This window comes from Ranitomeya imitator, chromosome 1, assembly GCF_032444005.1.
Source record: "Ranitomeya imitator isolate aRanImi1 chromosome 1, aRanImi1.pri, whole genome shotgun sequence".
In the NCBI taxonomy this organism is placed as follows: domain Eukaryota; kingdom Metazoa; phylum Chordata; class Amphibia; order Anura; family Dendrobatidae; genus Ranitomeya; species Ranitomeya imitator.
In genome coordinates this window covers 854,004,982-854,019,630 of record NC_091282.1, presented here as the reverse complement: position 1 = coordinate 854,019,630, position 14,649 = coordinate 854,004,982, and the positions used below count along the sequence as shown (strand labels likewise).

The following is a 14,649-nucleotide window of genomic DNA, read 5'->3' as shown; positions in this document are numbered from 1 at the left end:
GAGGAGGTGGAGGATGAGGAGGATGATGGGGATGAGTATATTTTTAATGAGGAAGCTTTCCCGGGGGCACGGGAAATTGGTGGCGTGGCAAGGCCGGGTTCTGGTTTTTTGAGGGACACAAGTGACGTAGATTTGCCTGCAACTGCCCCTCAACCAAGCACAACCGCAGATTTGACAACGGGAACTTTGGCCCACATGGCGGATTATGCCTTGCGTATCCTCAAAAGGGACACACGCATTACAAAAATGATGAACGATGACGATTACTGGTTGGCCTGCCTCCTTGATCCTCGCTATAAAGGCAAATTGCAAAATATTATGCCACATGAGAACTTGGAACTAATATTAGCAACAAAACAATCAACTCTTGTTGACCGTTTGCTTCTGGCATTCCCTGCACACAGCGCCCGTGATCGTTCTCACACGAGCTCCAGGGGCCAGCAGACCAGAGGTGTTAGAGGGGCAGAAATCAGAAGTGGCGTTGGACAGAGGGGTTTTCTGACCAGGTTGTGGAGTGATTTTTCTATGACCGCAGACAGGACAGGTACTGCAGCATCAATTCAAAGTGACAGGAGACAACATTTGTCCAGTATGGTTACAAACTATTTTTCATCCCTTATCGACGTTCTCCCTCAACCGTCATTCCCATTTGATTACTGGGCATCCAAATTAGACACCTGGCCAGAATTGGCAGAATATGCATTGCAGGAGCTTGCTTGCCCGGCAGCTAGTGTCCTATCAGAAAGAGTATTCAGTGCTGCAGGTTCAATACTAACAGAAAAAAGGACTCGTCTGGCTACCCAAAATGTAGATGATCTAACCTTCATTAAAATGAACCACAACTGGATTTCAAAATCTTTTGCCCCACCCTGCCCGGCTGACACCTAGCTTTCCTATGAAAAGGTCTTGCCTGTGGACTATTCTGAATGACTTTTCCAATCTCGTAATTTTCTTCACCTGATTGTCCAGCATACGACATGTTTCCACCTCACGAAATGGCCAAACTCCCCACACGGGGCCGTGCTATCGCCACTTTGCGCTTGGACCCTTGAGAGTGCTGTTTGTCTGAAGAGGTGGGTGTGGCCGCTTTTGGTCGACGGCACTGCCACTGGGTCCCTCATAGTACAATAAAGTGTCTCTGGCGGTGGTGGTGCGCACCCAACGTCAGACACACCGTTGTAATATGAGGGGCCCTGTGCCTGTACCGCCGGCCACAAGACAGTTCCCCCCCCCAGCTCAAACAGTGCTCTACCACTAGCAAAATTATCTCTCACAGCTTCACCAATGTGTAGTCTAGCCGCTGACATCCTTCAATGCCTGGCACTGACAATACCATTGTTTTGACATTTTTGTTATGTTAGGCCTTCGAAGCCTGTCTGCGGTCCCTTCTTTCTACAACTACTACACTGACCAGGCCACTGCTGGCCGTGTTACCCTGGAACCAATTTAAAAGTGCCTACAGTCAGCCCAATTTTGTTATGTTAGGCCTTCGAAGACTGTCTGCGGTCACTCCTTCCACTAGGCCTCCACTGACCACACCACTGCTGTCCGTGTACCCCTGGAACCAATTTAAAATTGCCTACAGCCATGTGTTATTATTTTAGGCCTTCGATGCCTGTCTGCGGTCACTCCTTCCACTAGGCCTCCACTGACCACACCACTGCTGTCCGTGTACCCCTGGAACCAATTTAAAATTGCCTACAGCCATGTGTTATTATTTTAGGCCTTCGATGCCTGTCTGCGGTCACTCCTTCCACTAGGCCTCCACTGACCACACCACTGCTGTCCGTGTACCCCTGGAACCAATTTAAAATTGCCTACAGCCAGCCCAATTTTTTTATTTTAGGCCTTCGATGCCTGTCTGCGGTCCATTCTTTCAACTACTACTACACTGACCAGGTCACTGCTGTCCGTGTACCCCTGGAACCAATTTAAAATTGCCTACAGCCATGTGTTATTATTTTAGGCCTTCGATGCCTGTCTGCGGTCACTCCTTCCACTAGGCCTCCACTGACCACACCACTGCTGTCCGTGTACCCCTGGAACCAATTTAAAATTGCCTACAGCCAGCCCAATTTTTTTATTTTAGGCCTTCGATGCCTGTCTGCGGTCCATTCTTTCAACTACTACTACACTGACCAGGTCACTGCTGCCCGTGTACCCCTGGAACCAATTTAAAATTGCCTACAGCCATGTGTTATTATTTTAGGCCTTCGATGCCTGTCTGCGGTCACTCCTTCCACTAGGCCTCCACTGACCACACCACTGCTGTCCGTGTACCCCTGGAACCAATTTAAAATTGCCTACAGCCATGTGTTATTATTTTAGGCCTTCGATGCCTGTCTGCGGTCACTCCTTCCACTAGGCCTCCACTGACCACACCACTGCTGTCCGTGTACCCCTGGAACCAATTTAAAATTGCCTACAGCCATGTGTTATTATTTTAGGCCTTCGATGCCTGTCTGCGGTCACTCCTTCCACTAGGCCTCCACTGACCACACCACTGCTGTCCGTGTACCCCTGGAACCAATTTAAAATTGCCTACAGCCAGCCCAATTTTTTTATTTTAGGCCTTCGATGCCTGTCTGCGGTCCATTCTTTCAACTACTACTACACTGACCAGGTCACTGCTGTCCGTGTACCCCTGGAACCAATTTAAAATTGCCTACAGCCATGTGTTATTATTTTAGGCCTTCGATGCCTGTCTGCGGTCACTCCTTCCACTAGGCCTCCACTGACCACACCACTGCTGTCCGTGTACCCCTGGAACCAATTTAAAATTGCCTACAGCCAGCCCAATTTTTTTATTTTAGGCCTTCGATGCCTGTCTGCGGTCCATTCTTTCAACTACTACTACACTGACCAGGTCACTGCTGCCCGTGTACCCCTGGAACCAATTTAAAATTGCCTACAGCCATGTGTTATTATTTTAGGCCTTCGATGCCTGTCTGCGGTCACTCCTTCCACTAGGCCTCCACTGACCACACCACTGCTGTCCGTGTACCCCTGGAACCAATTTAAAATTGCCTACAGCCATGTGTTATTATTTTAGGCCTTCGATGCCTGTCTGCGGTCCATTCTTTCAACTACTACTACACTGACCAGGGCACTGCTGGCCGTGTACCCCTGGAACCAACATCAGAAAATATAAAAATAAGTATTTTGCTTATAAAAAAGAAAATACTGGTGAGATATCAAATGCAGACATTTTAACATTAAAAACAAACACACAACTCTAATCTGGTACAGTACTAAAAATGGCCACCAGCTACAATTACTTTCTCCTGCAAGTAGTTAACTGAAAGTTTTTTTAAATTGAAAACACACATATGGCATCCACCGAGTGTTGTCCTGTCGCGTCTTCTTTATATTATTGCCGAGAAGATGCAAAATAATGAAAATAATAAAATCATTAATTACCAAAATAATAGAGAAAGTCAACACCACATTGCAAATAAACATTCATTCCAAATAAAGAAGCAGGGCGCGTCCGAGGGTGAGTATATACCTAATAAGAATATAATCACCCTCGGACGCGCAATGCTTATTTCCAACAGCCTTCCTTCCTAAGAATCAGCCCTTCCGTCGTGTAGAGAGACGTTGTGTTACACTCCAAGGTGTTCCCCAGGTTGCCTTTCCTGAGCTTCGATCTTCCGGCTCTCGTTTAGTAGTTCTTGGAAACTACTCTGCATTAGGCCTTCAAATTGGGTATGGGGTGTAGAGAGATGGTGTGTTCCACTCCAAGGTGTTCCCCAGGTTGCCTTTCCTGAGCTTCGATCTTCCGGCTCTCGTTTAGTAGTTGTTGGAAACTACGCTGCATTAGGCCTTCAAATTGGGTATGGGGTGTAGCGAGAGGGTGTGTTACACTCCAAGGTGTTCCCCAGGTTGCCTTTCCTGAGCTTCGATCTTCCGGCTCTCGTTTAGTAGTTCTTGGAAACTACACTGCATTAGGCCTTCAAATTGGGTATGGGGTGTAGAGAGAGGGTGTGTTACACTCCAAGGTGTTCCCCAGGTTGCCTTTCCTGAGCTTCGATATTCCGGCTCTCGTTTAGTAGTTGTCGGAAACTACGCTGCATTAGGCCTACAAATTGGGTATGGGGCGTAGAGAGAGGGTGTGTTACACTCCAAGGTGTTCCCCAGGTTGCCTTTCCTGAGCTTCGATATTCCGGCTCTCGTTTAGTAGTTGTCGGAAACTACGCTGCATTAGGCCTACAAATTGGGTATGGGGTGTAGAGAGAGGGTGTGTTACACTCCAAGGTGTTCCCCAGGTTGCCTTTCCTGAGCTTCGATCTTCATGCTCTCGTTTAGTAGTTGTCGGAAACTACGCTGCATTAGGCCTACAAATTGGGTATGGGGTGTAGAGAGAGGGTTTGTTACACTCCAAGGTGTTCCCCAGGTTGCCTTTCCTGAGCTTCGATCTTCCGGCTCTCGTTTAGTAGTTGTTGGAAACTACGCTGCATTAGGCCTTCAAATTGGGTATGGGGTGTAGCGAGAGGGTGTGTTACACTCCAAGGTGTTCCCCAGGTTGCCTTTCCTGAGCTTCGATCTTCCGGCTCTCGTTTAGTAGTTCTTGGAAACTACACTGCATTAGGCCTTCAAATTGGGTATGGGGTGTAGAGAGAGGGTGTGTTACACTCTAAGGTGTTCCCCAGGTTTCCTTGCCATTGCTTCGGTCTTCCGACTCTCGTTTAGTAGTTGTAGAAAAGTACACTGCATTAGGCCATACAAAATGGGTATGGGGTGGAGAGAGATGGTGTGTTACACTCCAAGGTGTTCCCCAGGTTGCCTTTCCTGAGCTTCTATCTTCAGGCTCTCATTAAATTGTGGTTAAATGGAACAACTGCATTTGGCGTACTAGTTGGTTTGGGGCCTACTATCGGTGTCTGCCACTCCTTGCTGTTCTCCTCCACTGAACAAAGCTGTGCCGCCTGTTTACTACGGTTGCCAATTTTGAACTGCATTTCGACTACTTACTGATTTGGCCCTACTCTCTGTGTCAGCCTCTCATTCCAGTTGTCCTCCACTGCAATGCCCCCTGGTTATTCCTGTGTTACCAATTTTGAACTGCATTTAGCCCACTTTCTTCTTTGGGCCTATATCTGTGTTTCCACTTCATCGTGCCCATTGCCCAGCCAGTGATAGATGAGTCTGCTGGTACATTGACCCATAACGCAACATTCCCCGTGCACGCTACACAACAACATTGTGACCCTGCTGAAAGTCAGGTTGCTCTTCCCGCATACCATACCACCTTACACGGGGACAAAGAGGAAGGTGCAGATGAAAGTGCAGGTTCCTTCATCAGGTGGGGGGAGGAATACTAGTTGGCGACGTCACTGGCACAGGGCCTCTCATAGTACGCAAAAGTGTTGCTGCCGGTGGGAGGCGCCCCCGCCGTGCAAACACACCGCTGTACTTTGAGGGGCCCTGTGCCAGTGCCAATGCCAACGAGTGGGCCCCCCCTGCTTGCTCAGGTTCACAGCACTTGCAAAGTTGAAATACTTACCTCTCCCTGCTCCACTGCCGTGACGTGGTCCAGATTTCCTGGGCCCACTAATTACTTGAACCAGCCCTACCCCCCACAACTTTAGCCAAATGACCCCCAATTTCAAATGCCTTCCAATTATTATAAGGTAAATTACGCTTGACAAGCTTCATTAAGAAGAATGGATGGTTTTGACATTAAAATGGCCACTCTAGGTGTTTTCCTGGCCCCCACTCACTGCCGACTATGCTGCCCCATTGACTTGCATTGGGTTTCGTGTTTCGGTCGATCCCGACTTTACGTCATAATCGGCCGATTTCACTCGACCCGACTTTGGACATAGTCGGGTTTCGCAAAACCCGGCTCGACTCTAAAAAGGTCAAGGTCGCTCAACTCTAATGCTGATCAGTACACTGTACACTGTTCCTCCTTGATGTCTTTGCAGTTCTAATACTCTGCCCCGGCTTTTTTCCTGCATTTTACTTCTGTCAATCTAGGATTTGTTCTGCTGGAAGCAGTATTGCTTATGTTAGCAGATCCGGGGGCTCCATGAATATGGCAGTAGAACACTCCCACTACTGTGAATTGTGCAGCTCACAGAGGCGTGCCCAGTTCACAGTAGTGACAATTCTATTACAATAGATAGGGTCGGAGTCAGTCTGTTATCTCCTATGACCATGTGGTGCCGTATTACGACACTGAAAGTGTTGTGCTGCTATTGTGAAAGCAAGATATCAGCCTCCAGTGCAGTCTTTAAACTCCTATAACACACAAAATATATTTCAAATGCAATCAAAACTTAGCTATAACAGCATGTTATGCTACATTACATTGATTTATTAATGATCTACAAATGATGTACCTTCCCTTTAAACATCTTTTATGGTGCAACAAAAGTAATATATATTTTTTAAGAAAACAGGATGCAATTATACTAGTGTAACAACATATGAAAAATATACATGTTTGTTATACTCACAATCATAATGTATTACAAATTAAAGTAAAAGGGGTTATCCAGGACTTTGACTATTTTTTTTGTACAGGGCTAAGATTTTTCGGGTAGGTAATTGCTATCTACCTGCCTTTTCTGCTTGACGACGACCTTTTTAACTTAGTTTGGTCACAGACCACTCCTGCCAGCAATTCTCCTACTTCTGGTGACACCACATCAACTAAGCAGCTTCTTATCTTTCACTCTGCTATGTCGATGAGGAGTCTCTTCCGATTTCATACTGATTTACTGCCAATTCTATGGTGCCTGCTCCCTGAAGAGAATGAGGTGCTTTATTGATATGATGTCAAAGGAAACAGAAAAGTCACTACCCAAGCTGGCGGAGATCATGGCCGGGCAGAACAGGAAGGTAGTTATCAACTATATGCCAATAAGTTCTTAGCCCCATACAAAAAATAACCAAATTTCTCAGATAAACTTTTTAATACGTTGCATTGCACAGTGAAACTTTTTTGTAAAGTTAAGAAATTATATGTATGTACACTAATTTTGAACCTTAAAAATCAAACCTTGCTCTGCAAAAAATCCTCATTGGTCTAAGGAAAAATGTTGAATCTTTCAAAATGCAGTAATGAATAAACAAATATCAACACTGAACCCTGAAAGGCCAAATTAGGCGATGCACTTTGGGTATTCAACATGAAAGTGACAATATGAGGAAATGTGAGAATGCAAAACTTGTTTTACAGCTTCCACAGCATTGTCAACCATTAGTGATGCCCCATCATCACCTGGGTTTGGTCGTTGAGATTCAAGCAGAAAATGCTTGCAGTCCTCTGGTTTTCATAATATGAAGGAATTTTCCACTAAATGTATGATCACTGGTGGTCAGTATATTATGATCACTGCTGGTCCGTCTAGCGGGACCCCTTACAATCTCAACTTACTTTTCTCCTACTTCATTTGATGCCACTGAACTTATAACGGTCAATATGAACTAAAATATATATGACTGTGTCAGCATTTTGGTTATTTGTTAGGCAATTGCGTAACAAACAATTATTCTTTTTTAAATATTTTTATTATATTTTATAATAAAACCGGGAATAGGGAAGTATAGGAGGGGAAGGGAAGGGTTAACAATGGACAGAGGAAGGGATCAATACAATTAGAGAACCCTCATAAGAATCTCTAACAAACGAGTACTAGTTTGCAATTTGAAGGAAGTTATAAGTAGGTGCACTTAAATGTGCATAATTCCATGGAAAGAGATATAAAATGGCAATTTTAAACCATCCTCATGCATTAGCAAATAACCAGGAGTTTATGTGTTTCGAAATTTAGTATTCCAGATCTTTAACTTCTTAGAATATTTGTAGACACTATTACTGTTGATCGCAAATCTCAATTTCAGAGTGCTGTGCTGGTGAACTTTGTCCAAAATATCTGAGAATTTGGGTGGTTCTGTTTTTTTCCACCAGTATGCCAGTGTATTTTTAACAACTAGGAGGATACTGTATGTATAATGACATTTTCAACCAAGGGGTCAAATTTTTCCTTATCAAGGGAAAGAAGCGCCCTCTGAGGGGTGATCACAACGTTTTCAGAAAAGGAGTTGATGTGGCGCGAAATCTGAAACCAAAGATTTTTTATTTTCGGACAACCACAGAATAAGTGATAGAGGTTACCTTGTTGCCCACATTCTCTCCAACATAAGGGACAGTGTTCCTGAATGATATGCAACAACCTGATAGCACTTAAGTACCATCTTGCCATTAATTTAAAATAAGACTCATGAAGAGCCATTGAAATATTTGACTTGTATGTGTCTTTGAGAGCGCTGTCCCATTGCTCAGTCCGTATGTCCGTACAAAGGTCGGACTAGCACCTCTTCATATACACGTTTTTAGAACTATAACAAACAATTATTCAACCGGCAACACACTTTAAAGAGTATGGGGATGATTAGAATCAAAATATCTAAATATCTTTTGCTGCCATAAGACACGCTAACATAGAAAAGCCAATTTAGTCCTCAGTTTATTTTTATCAGTACTGTGGTGGTGTATGATGGTGGTACTATACAAATTGGTACATGTAAAAAAATTCACAGAAAAAAAACAAAAACAACAAAACAATGAATATGTAGAGGGAAAAATTGGGTGGCTACAGCTAACATAAAAACATCAATCATTTTAGTAACATAGCTAAATATAAAATTATTGTATTATTTTCTAAGAATTTTCTTTTTGCAGTATCTGAACCACCAATCCAAAAGGTTACTGTTAACCCTGTAAACCAGGCTCCAGTAAATACATCAACAATTCCAACTTCACAGAGCTCAACAGGTAAAATTAAAGATCCTTTTACACTTCAGATAACTGTCCGCTATCTCCGACCAACTCCCCCATACACAAAGATGCTCAGCTCGTCCAAGCATTTCTGTGTTCCTTATTGGAAAGCCGTTTCCAAACTCCTTTGGCAACAGCTTGTCTTCCCATGAAACAAAAGGATTGGCCTTAGAAATTTCAAAAACCGGATCCTTCTCTCTCTCAACATCATCTGAGTAGGTACCATACACTGTAAATGAATGGCCAATCCCGCCAAATCATCTTTAGTCTAATTCGGGCTTTTAGCAACTATATGTCATACAATTGTTGATCAATTGATGTCCTTTTGGAATAATATTATGTTTAGAATGCCTAAAGACACTAATAAAGTTTGTTTATATGTTATAAGTTACAGTTATGGAAGAAACAACTCAAACAGTTACAGCAAATCTAATAACCCAGTCTCCAATTCCAACTACAAAGACTACACAAAGTCCTGCAAGTAAGTAACATTTCTATTCGGTAGAATATTATTACATTTGTCTGTGGACTGATTTCCAAATAATTAATGAATTTAAATTTGTAAAAACCTATTCTTAAACTGCTGGACAAACAATGATTGAATCCAGCCCACTGGAAAGTACACCAACATCGAAATCACGTTATTACAAAATGATTTGCCTGAAATATGTATATAATTTGAACAGTTGCGTGCATAAAAGTTATTTCATATGCAAACGAAAAATATCATACTTTACCAAATCTTTCAGTTTAAAGGTCCATATATTTTAACGCATCATCAAAAAACAGAACTTGTTCAGTACTTGAAGCATCTATAGAACATTAACACTTCATTGGTCGCAATCGAAAAAAAACCCACTGTAGACCATGATTAAATGGTATAAAGTCACAATGAAGGAATAAAAGCTTACCGTATATCAAAATATGAAAATCCTAAAATCTATCATTGCTGGAGATCATTTCATGAAAATAACTACAAAATAAAAGGTAAAAAGATATAGGAACTGCTGATAAAGTGCATAATCCTTGAATTCAGGTGCATTTTTATTAACAACAACAGAATATATAAGAAGAATTGAGCATACTGTGTGTACAATGGTGTTTAGTACAAAAGTACCAACACCAATTAAAACATAACTTCTAAGAATACTTGTATCCAACTTAATAAGCAATTTTGTTTGATTGACACTAATTAACCATACTACAAGGACATCAGCACTCTTAAAGGCATTTCCCATAGCAAAAGTGCTAATCGATAGATAATAATAAATGGCTGCCCACTATCCCCAGTCCCACAAGCTCGCTGCCTCGGGGTAATCCTTGACGCTGATCTCTCCTTCAAATCACATATCAAAGCCCTTTCCACTTCCTGCCGACTTCAACTCAAAAATATTTCACGAATCCGTTCATTCCTCAACCATGAATCTGCAAAAACCCTAGTCCATGCCCTCATCATCTCTCGCCTTGACTACTGCAACCTCCTGCTCTGTGGCCTCCCCTCTAACACTCTCGCACCCCTCCAATCTATTCTAAACTCTGCTGCCCGACTAATCCACCTGTCCCCCCGCTATTCCCCGGCCTCTCCCCTCTGTCAATCCCTTCACTGGTTCCCCATTGCCCAGAGACTCCACTACAAAACCCTAACCATGACGTACAAAGCCATCCACAACCTGTCTCCTCCATACATCTGTGACCTCGTCTCCCGGTACTTACCTACCCGCAACCTCCGATCCTCACAAGATCTCCTTCTCTACTCCCCTCTTATCTCCTCTTCCCACAATCGTATACAAGATTTCTCTCGCGTATCACCCCTACTCTGGAACCCTCTACCACAACACATCAGACTCTCGCCTACCATCGAAACCTTCAAAAAGAACCTGAAGACCTACCTCTTCAGACAAGCCTACAACCTGAAGTTACCACCAATCGACCAAACCGCTGCATGACCATCTCTACCCTCACCTACTGTATTCTCACCCATCCCTTGTAGATTGTGAGCCTTCGCGGGCAGGGTCCTCATTCCTCCTGTACCAGTTATGACTTGTATTGTTTAAGATTATTGTACTTGTTTTCATTATGTATACCCCTCCTCACATGTAAAGCGCCATGGAACAAATGGCGCTATAACAATAAATAATAATAATAATGGAAAACTAAGCATTTTACAATTGGATGTGCTTTTAAAAAATGTTGCTTTGCAGAAATAAACTGAAAGTTGCTTGTGTAGCAGCTTGTATTATACATTTAGAGACACAAAAGAGAATGGTAAAACCAAAAACACTCAGTTTGAAAAAATGTTTGCAGTAATCCGCAAGTGCTAGTAAAAGATGTAAATAACAGGGTATTTGGTTGATACGTTTTTTGCAAAAAATGTATACTAAGCTGCTCTACCAATCTTCACGGTATACCCATATCAGAGCAGTCCTAACTAATGTATGCAATCCCTATCTGATGTATTTAAAAACCTGATCATCTGTATATTACCTGTGTGAACAGGGTTCAGAGAGGAAAAATCCATGTGTGCATACAGGGCAGAACAGCTTTTGTGCAGCTAGCCCAAGAGGAGTGGTGGAACTCCCCAGTCTTGTAGACACAAGAGAACAATCATGGAAACAGGAACACATGGGCTACTTGCACAGTGAACAAGTATGTAAGAACATGTTCACACACCACCAAGAAACCTGAAGACACAAAAGAGAATGGTAAAACCAAAAACACTCAGTTTGAAAAAATGTTTGCAGTAATCCGCAAGTGCTAGTAAAAGATGTAAATAACAGGGTATTTGGTTGATACGTTTTTTGCAAAAAATGTATACTAAGCTGCTCTACCAATCTTCACGGTATACCCATATCAGAGCAGTCCTAACTAATGTATGCAATCCCTATCTGATGTATTTAAAAACCTGATCATCTGTATATTACCTGTGTGAACAGGGTTCAGAGAGGAAAAATCCATGTGTGCATACAGGGCAGAACAGCTTGTATTATACATTTAGAGGTGCATTAGTTGCTGGTCCGCATGTGATATTTGCACTGATACAACAGAAAGAGGGAGTTGTGAATATCCTCTACTAATGGCACTAGCAGAGGCTATTATTTGCTTATGTCATTACTCCTCCCTGCCTGATTCTTTCTTCAGGGTGCAGTCAGACAGCTTTTTACATTGGACCAAGATTGTACAACAATGCTCAGACTGACCGGCGGATCTTCCCATCCCAGCATGTCAGCTTAATGCATTTCAATGCAGCTGTCACTCTCGGGTGGAAAGAGCCGCCGGTCAGTTTGAGCATTGCATTTAAATCTCGGTCCGATTTGAGTAGCAATGGTATGTGCTATAGCAGAAGACTTTTCAGCTCACCTCAATAAATCACACCAGTTCAGTATAACAAGCTCTGTAGCTGAACAGATACACTGTTCTTTCAGTTTATATGCTCAGCCACTATGCTTGTTGTACTACAATGGTGTGACTTATTAAGGTGAGCCCCGAGCTCCCCTGCTATAGTACATAGCAGGCAGGGAGGAGTAACTATATAAGTTTGTAATAGCCCAGGCAACCACAATCAGTAGAGAATATTCACTCTCACTCCATTTTTAGATCAAAATGAACCCCAGGTGCTGATTAGCTGCTAAAACACTGCTATATGGTTGGGCATAAGCCATTACACAGGATAAAGCAGGTGTACCATTTTCAAGATATCTCTGCACAGTAACATTATTTTTACACACATCCATTTGTGAAAATGCTTAATTTTTCATTCTGTATTAAATAGACAGCACTTTTGCCGGTGTGATAAACCCCTTTAAGTATCATGGAGAGTACAACTTAGTTCATGACAATTTCTTTAAAGGAGTTCTCCTCAATCATAAAAGTCCAAACAGTAACAAACTTTACAGAATATCAAAGCTTCTTATTATCAGCAGCTGTTGACTGGTGGCAGCAGTCATCTGACGCCCCCCTCCGGATGTTGATGTCAGTTGACCTGCCTGGGTTTATAGTACAGAGTGTAGTGCACACACTGGTTTGATAGGTGAGTATAAGTTGTTTTGTTTTTGTGCCATTTTTTTACAGAGCCCTTGGTTCATTAGGCTTAAATCTTATACAAAATATGTTAAAGGAAATGAGCTTAGGCTACGTTCAGATTAGCGTTTCCCGACGCTGCGTTGGGAAACGCAGCGGCGACGCACCCGTCATGCGCCCCTATGTTTTACATGGGGGACGCATGCGTTTTTCTTGTTGCGTTTTCCGACACGTGCGTCGTTTTTGACGCTAGCGTCGGACGCAAGAAAACGCAACAAGTTGCATTTTTCTTGCGTCCGATTTCGTCAAAAAAACGACGCACGCGTCGCAAAACGCAGCTTTTTTGTGTGCGTTTGCACGCGTTTTTTCGTGCGTCGTGCGTTGCGTTGCCGATGCAGCGGCGCGCAATGCTAATCTGAACGTAGCCTTACTGCTACACTGCAAGCAATACCAAAATGTCCATGGAGTCGGTGCACTGAGTCGTCCAGGTTGCCAAGCTTGGTCAATCAGCAGAGTAATCAAGGAACAAGGGAGGGGGAAAGGAAGAGTAAATTTCCAGTACCCTGAGTGCTGGAAGTTTTCCTTTCCTTTCCCCCTCACTTTTTCCTTGATTACTCATTAAATCTTATAGTAGTGAAGGAACTCGTTCATATAATTTTCAAGCACATACACATCAGTCACAGTTACAGAATCCTTGAAATCATCTATAATGTGTATCCATAAAAAAGAGTAAAATAAAGTAAGTAAAATTACATCTAACAAAGGTCATCTTGAACTCATATAACCCAGCACTATGATATCATGCACAGAAAAAAATTATCAACACCTAAATTGATCAAAGCTTGACACTTCTTCTACTACAGTGACAACAACTGAAAGTTCAACAATAAAAGATTTAACAACTTCACTAAAAACTGCACTTTCTACATCACTGTTAATACCGAGCCCAGAAATGACCTTAACACAAAACACAACTACATCCTCAGCAATAAGCCAAACAACTCTTTCTTCTCTATCCTCTACTTCTGATTTGATAAGCACAAATGCTAAAGCTACTACAGGAATAAAAACAAGTGCGAGCTCAACAATAACCACCATGGTGCCATTAACTAATTTAGAGACTACACAATCAACTAAACTGGTGCTAACTGGAACTGCAACCGCTGAAGCAAAGGTATCAACAACCACTGAAGAAACAACAGTTTCTTCAACAAAAGAATCAGGAATTTTAACTACTACTTTGTTAGCAAATGGAGAAACAACTTCATCTTTGACAGGCATTGCAACATTAAGCCAAACAAACTTGTCACTTCCTTCTCCACAGTGACAATTACTGAAAGCTTAACAATTAAAGATCTAACAACTTCACTAAATACTATACCTACTACATCACTGTTATGCACAAGAAGCCCAGATATTACTTTATCACAAGACACAACTATATCTTCAGCGATAAGCCAAAACAAATCATTCTTCTCAGTCTTCTACTTCTGACTTGATAAACACAAATAAAGCTAGTAGAGGAATAAAAACAAGTAATAGTTCAGCAACAACAATGATACCATTAACTACTTCAGAAACTACACAATCAATTAAACTGGTTCTAACTGAAAAAGCAACTTCTGAAGCAAAAGTATCAACAACTGTTAAAGAAGCAACAGCTTTTACAACAAAGGACCCCAGAACTACAACTGGTATTTTATTAACAAATGGAGAAACTACTACATCTGTAACAAGTGTATTAACAACAAGCCAAACAAGCTTGCCACTTGTTTCTTCTATCATAATGTCAACAACTGAAAGTTCAACAACAAAAAATTTAACAACTTCACTAAAAGCGT

General features: G+C 42.3%; 1 protein-coding gene across 1 annotated transcript in view; it reads left to right on the top strand.

Annotated features, from left to right (window-relative positions):
• Window positions 1-14,649, top strand: part of LOC138648897 (serine-rich adhesin for platelets-like) — a 78,866-nt gene that overhangs the window by 42,131 nt on the left and 22,086 nt on the right. Inside the window, exons 4-5 of the mRNA XM_069738909.1 lie at window positions 8,696-8,788; window positions 9,180-9,272. Coding sequence (XP_069595010.1) covers window positions 8,696-8,788; window positions 9,180-9,272 — 186 coding nt within the window. The remainder of the gene's footprint in view (window positions 1-8,695; window positions 8,789-9,179; window positions 9,273-14,649) is intronic.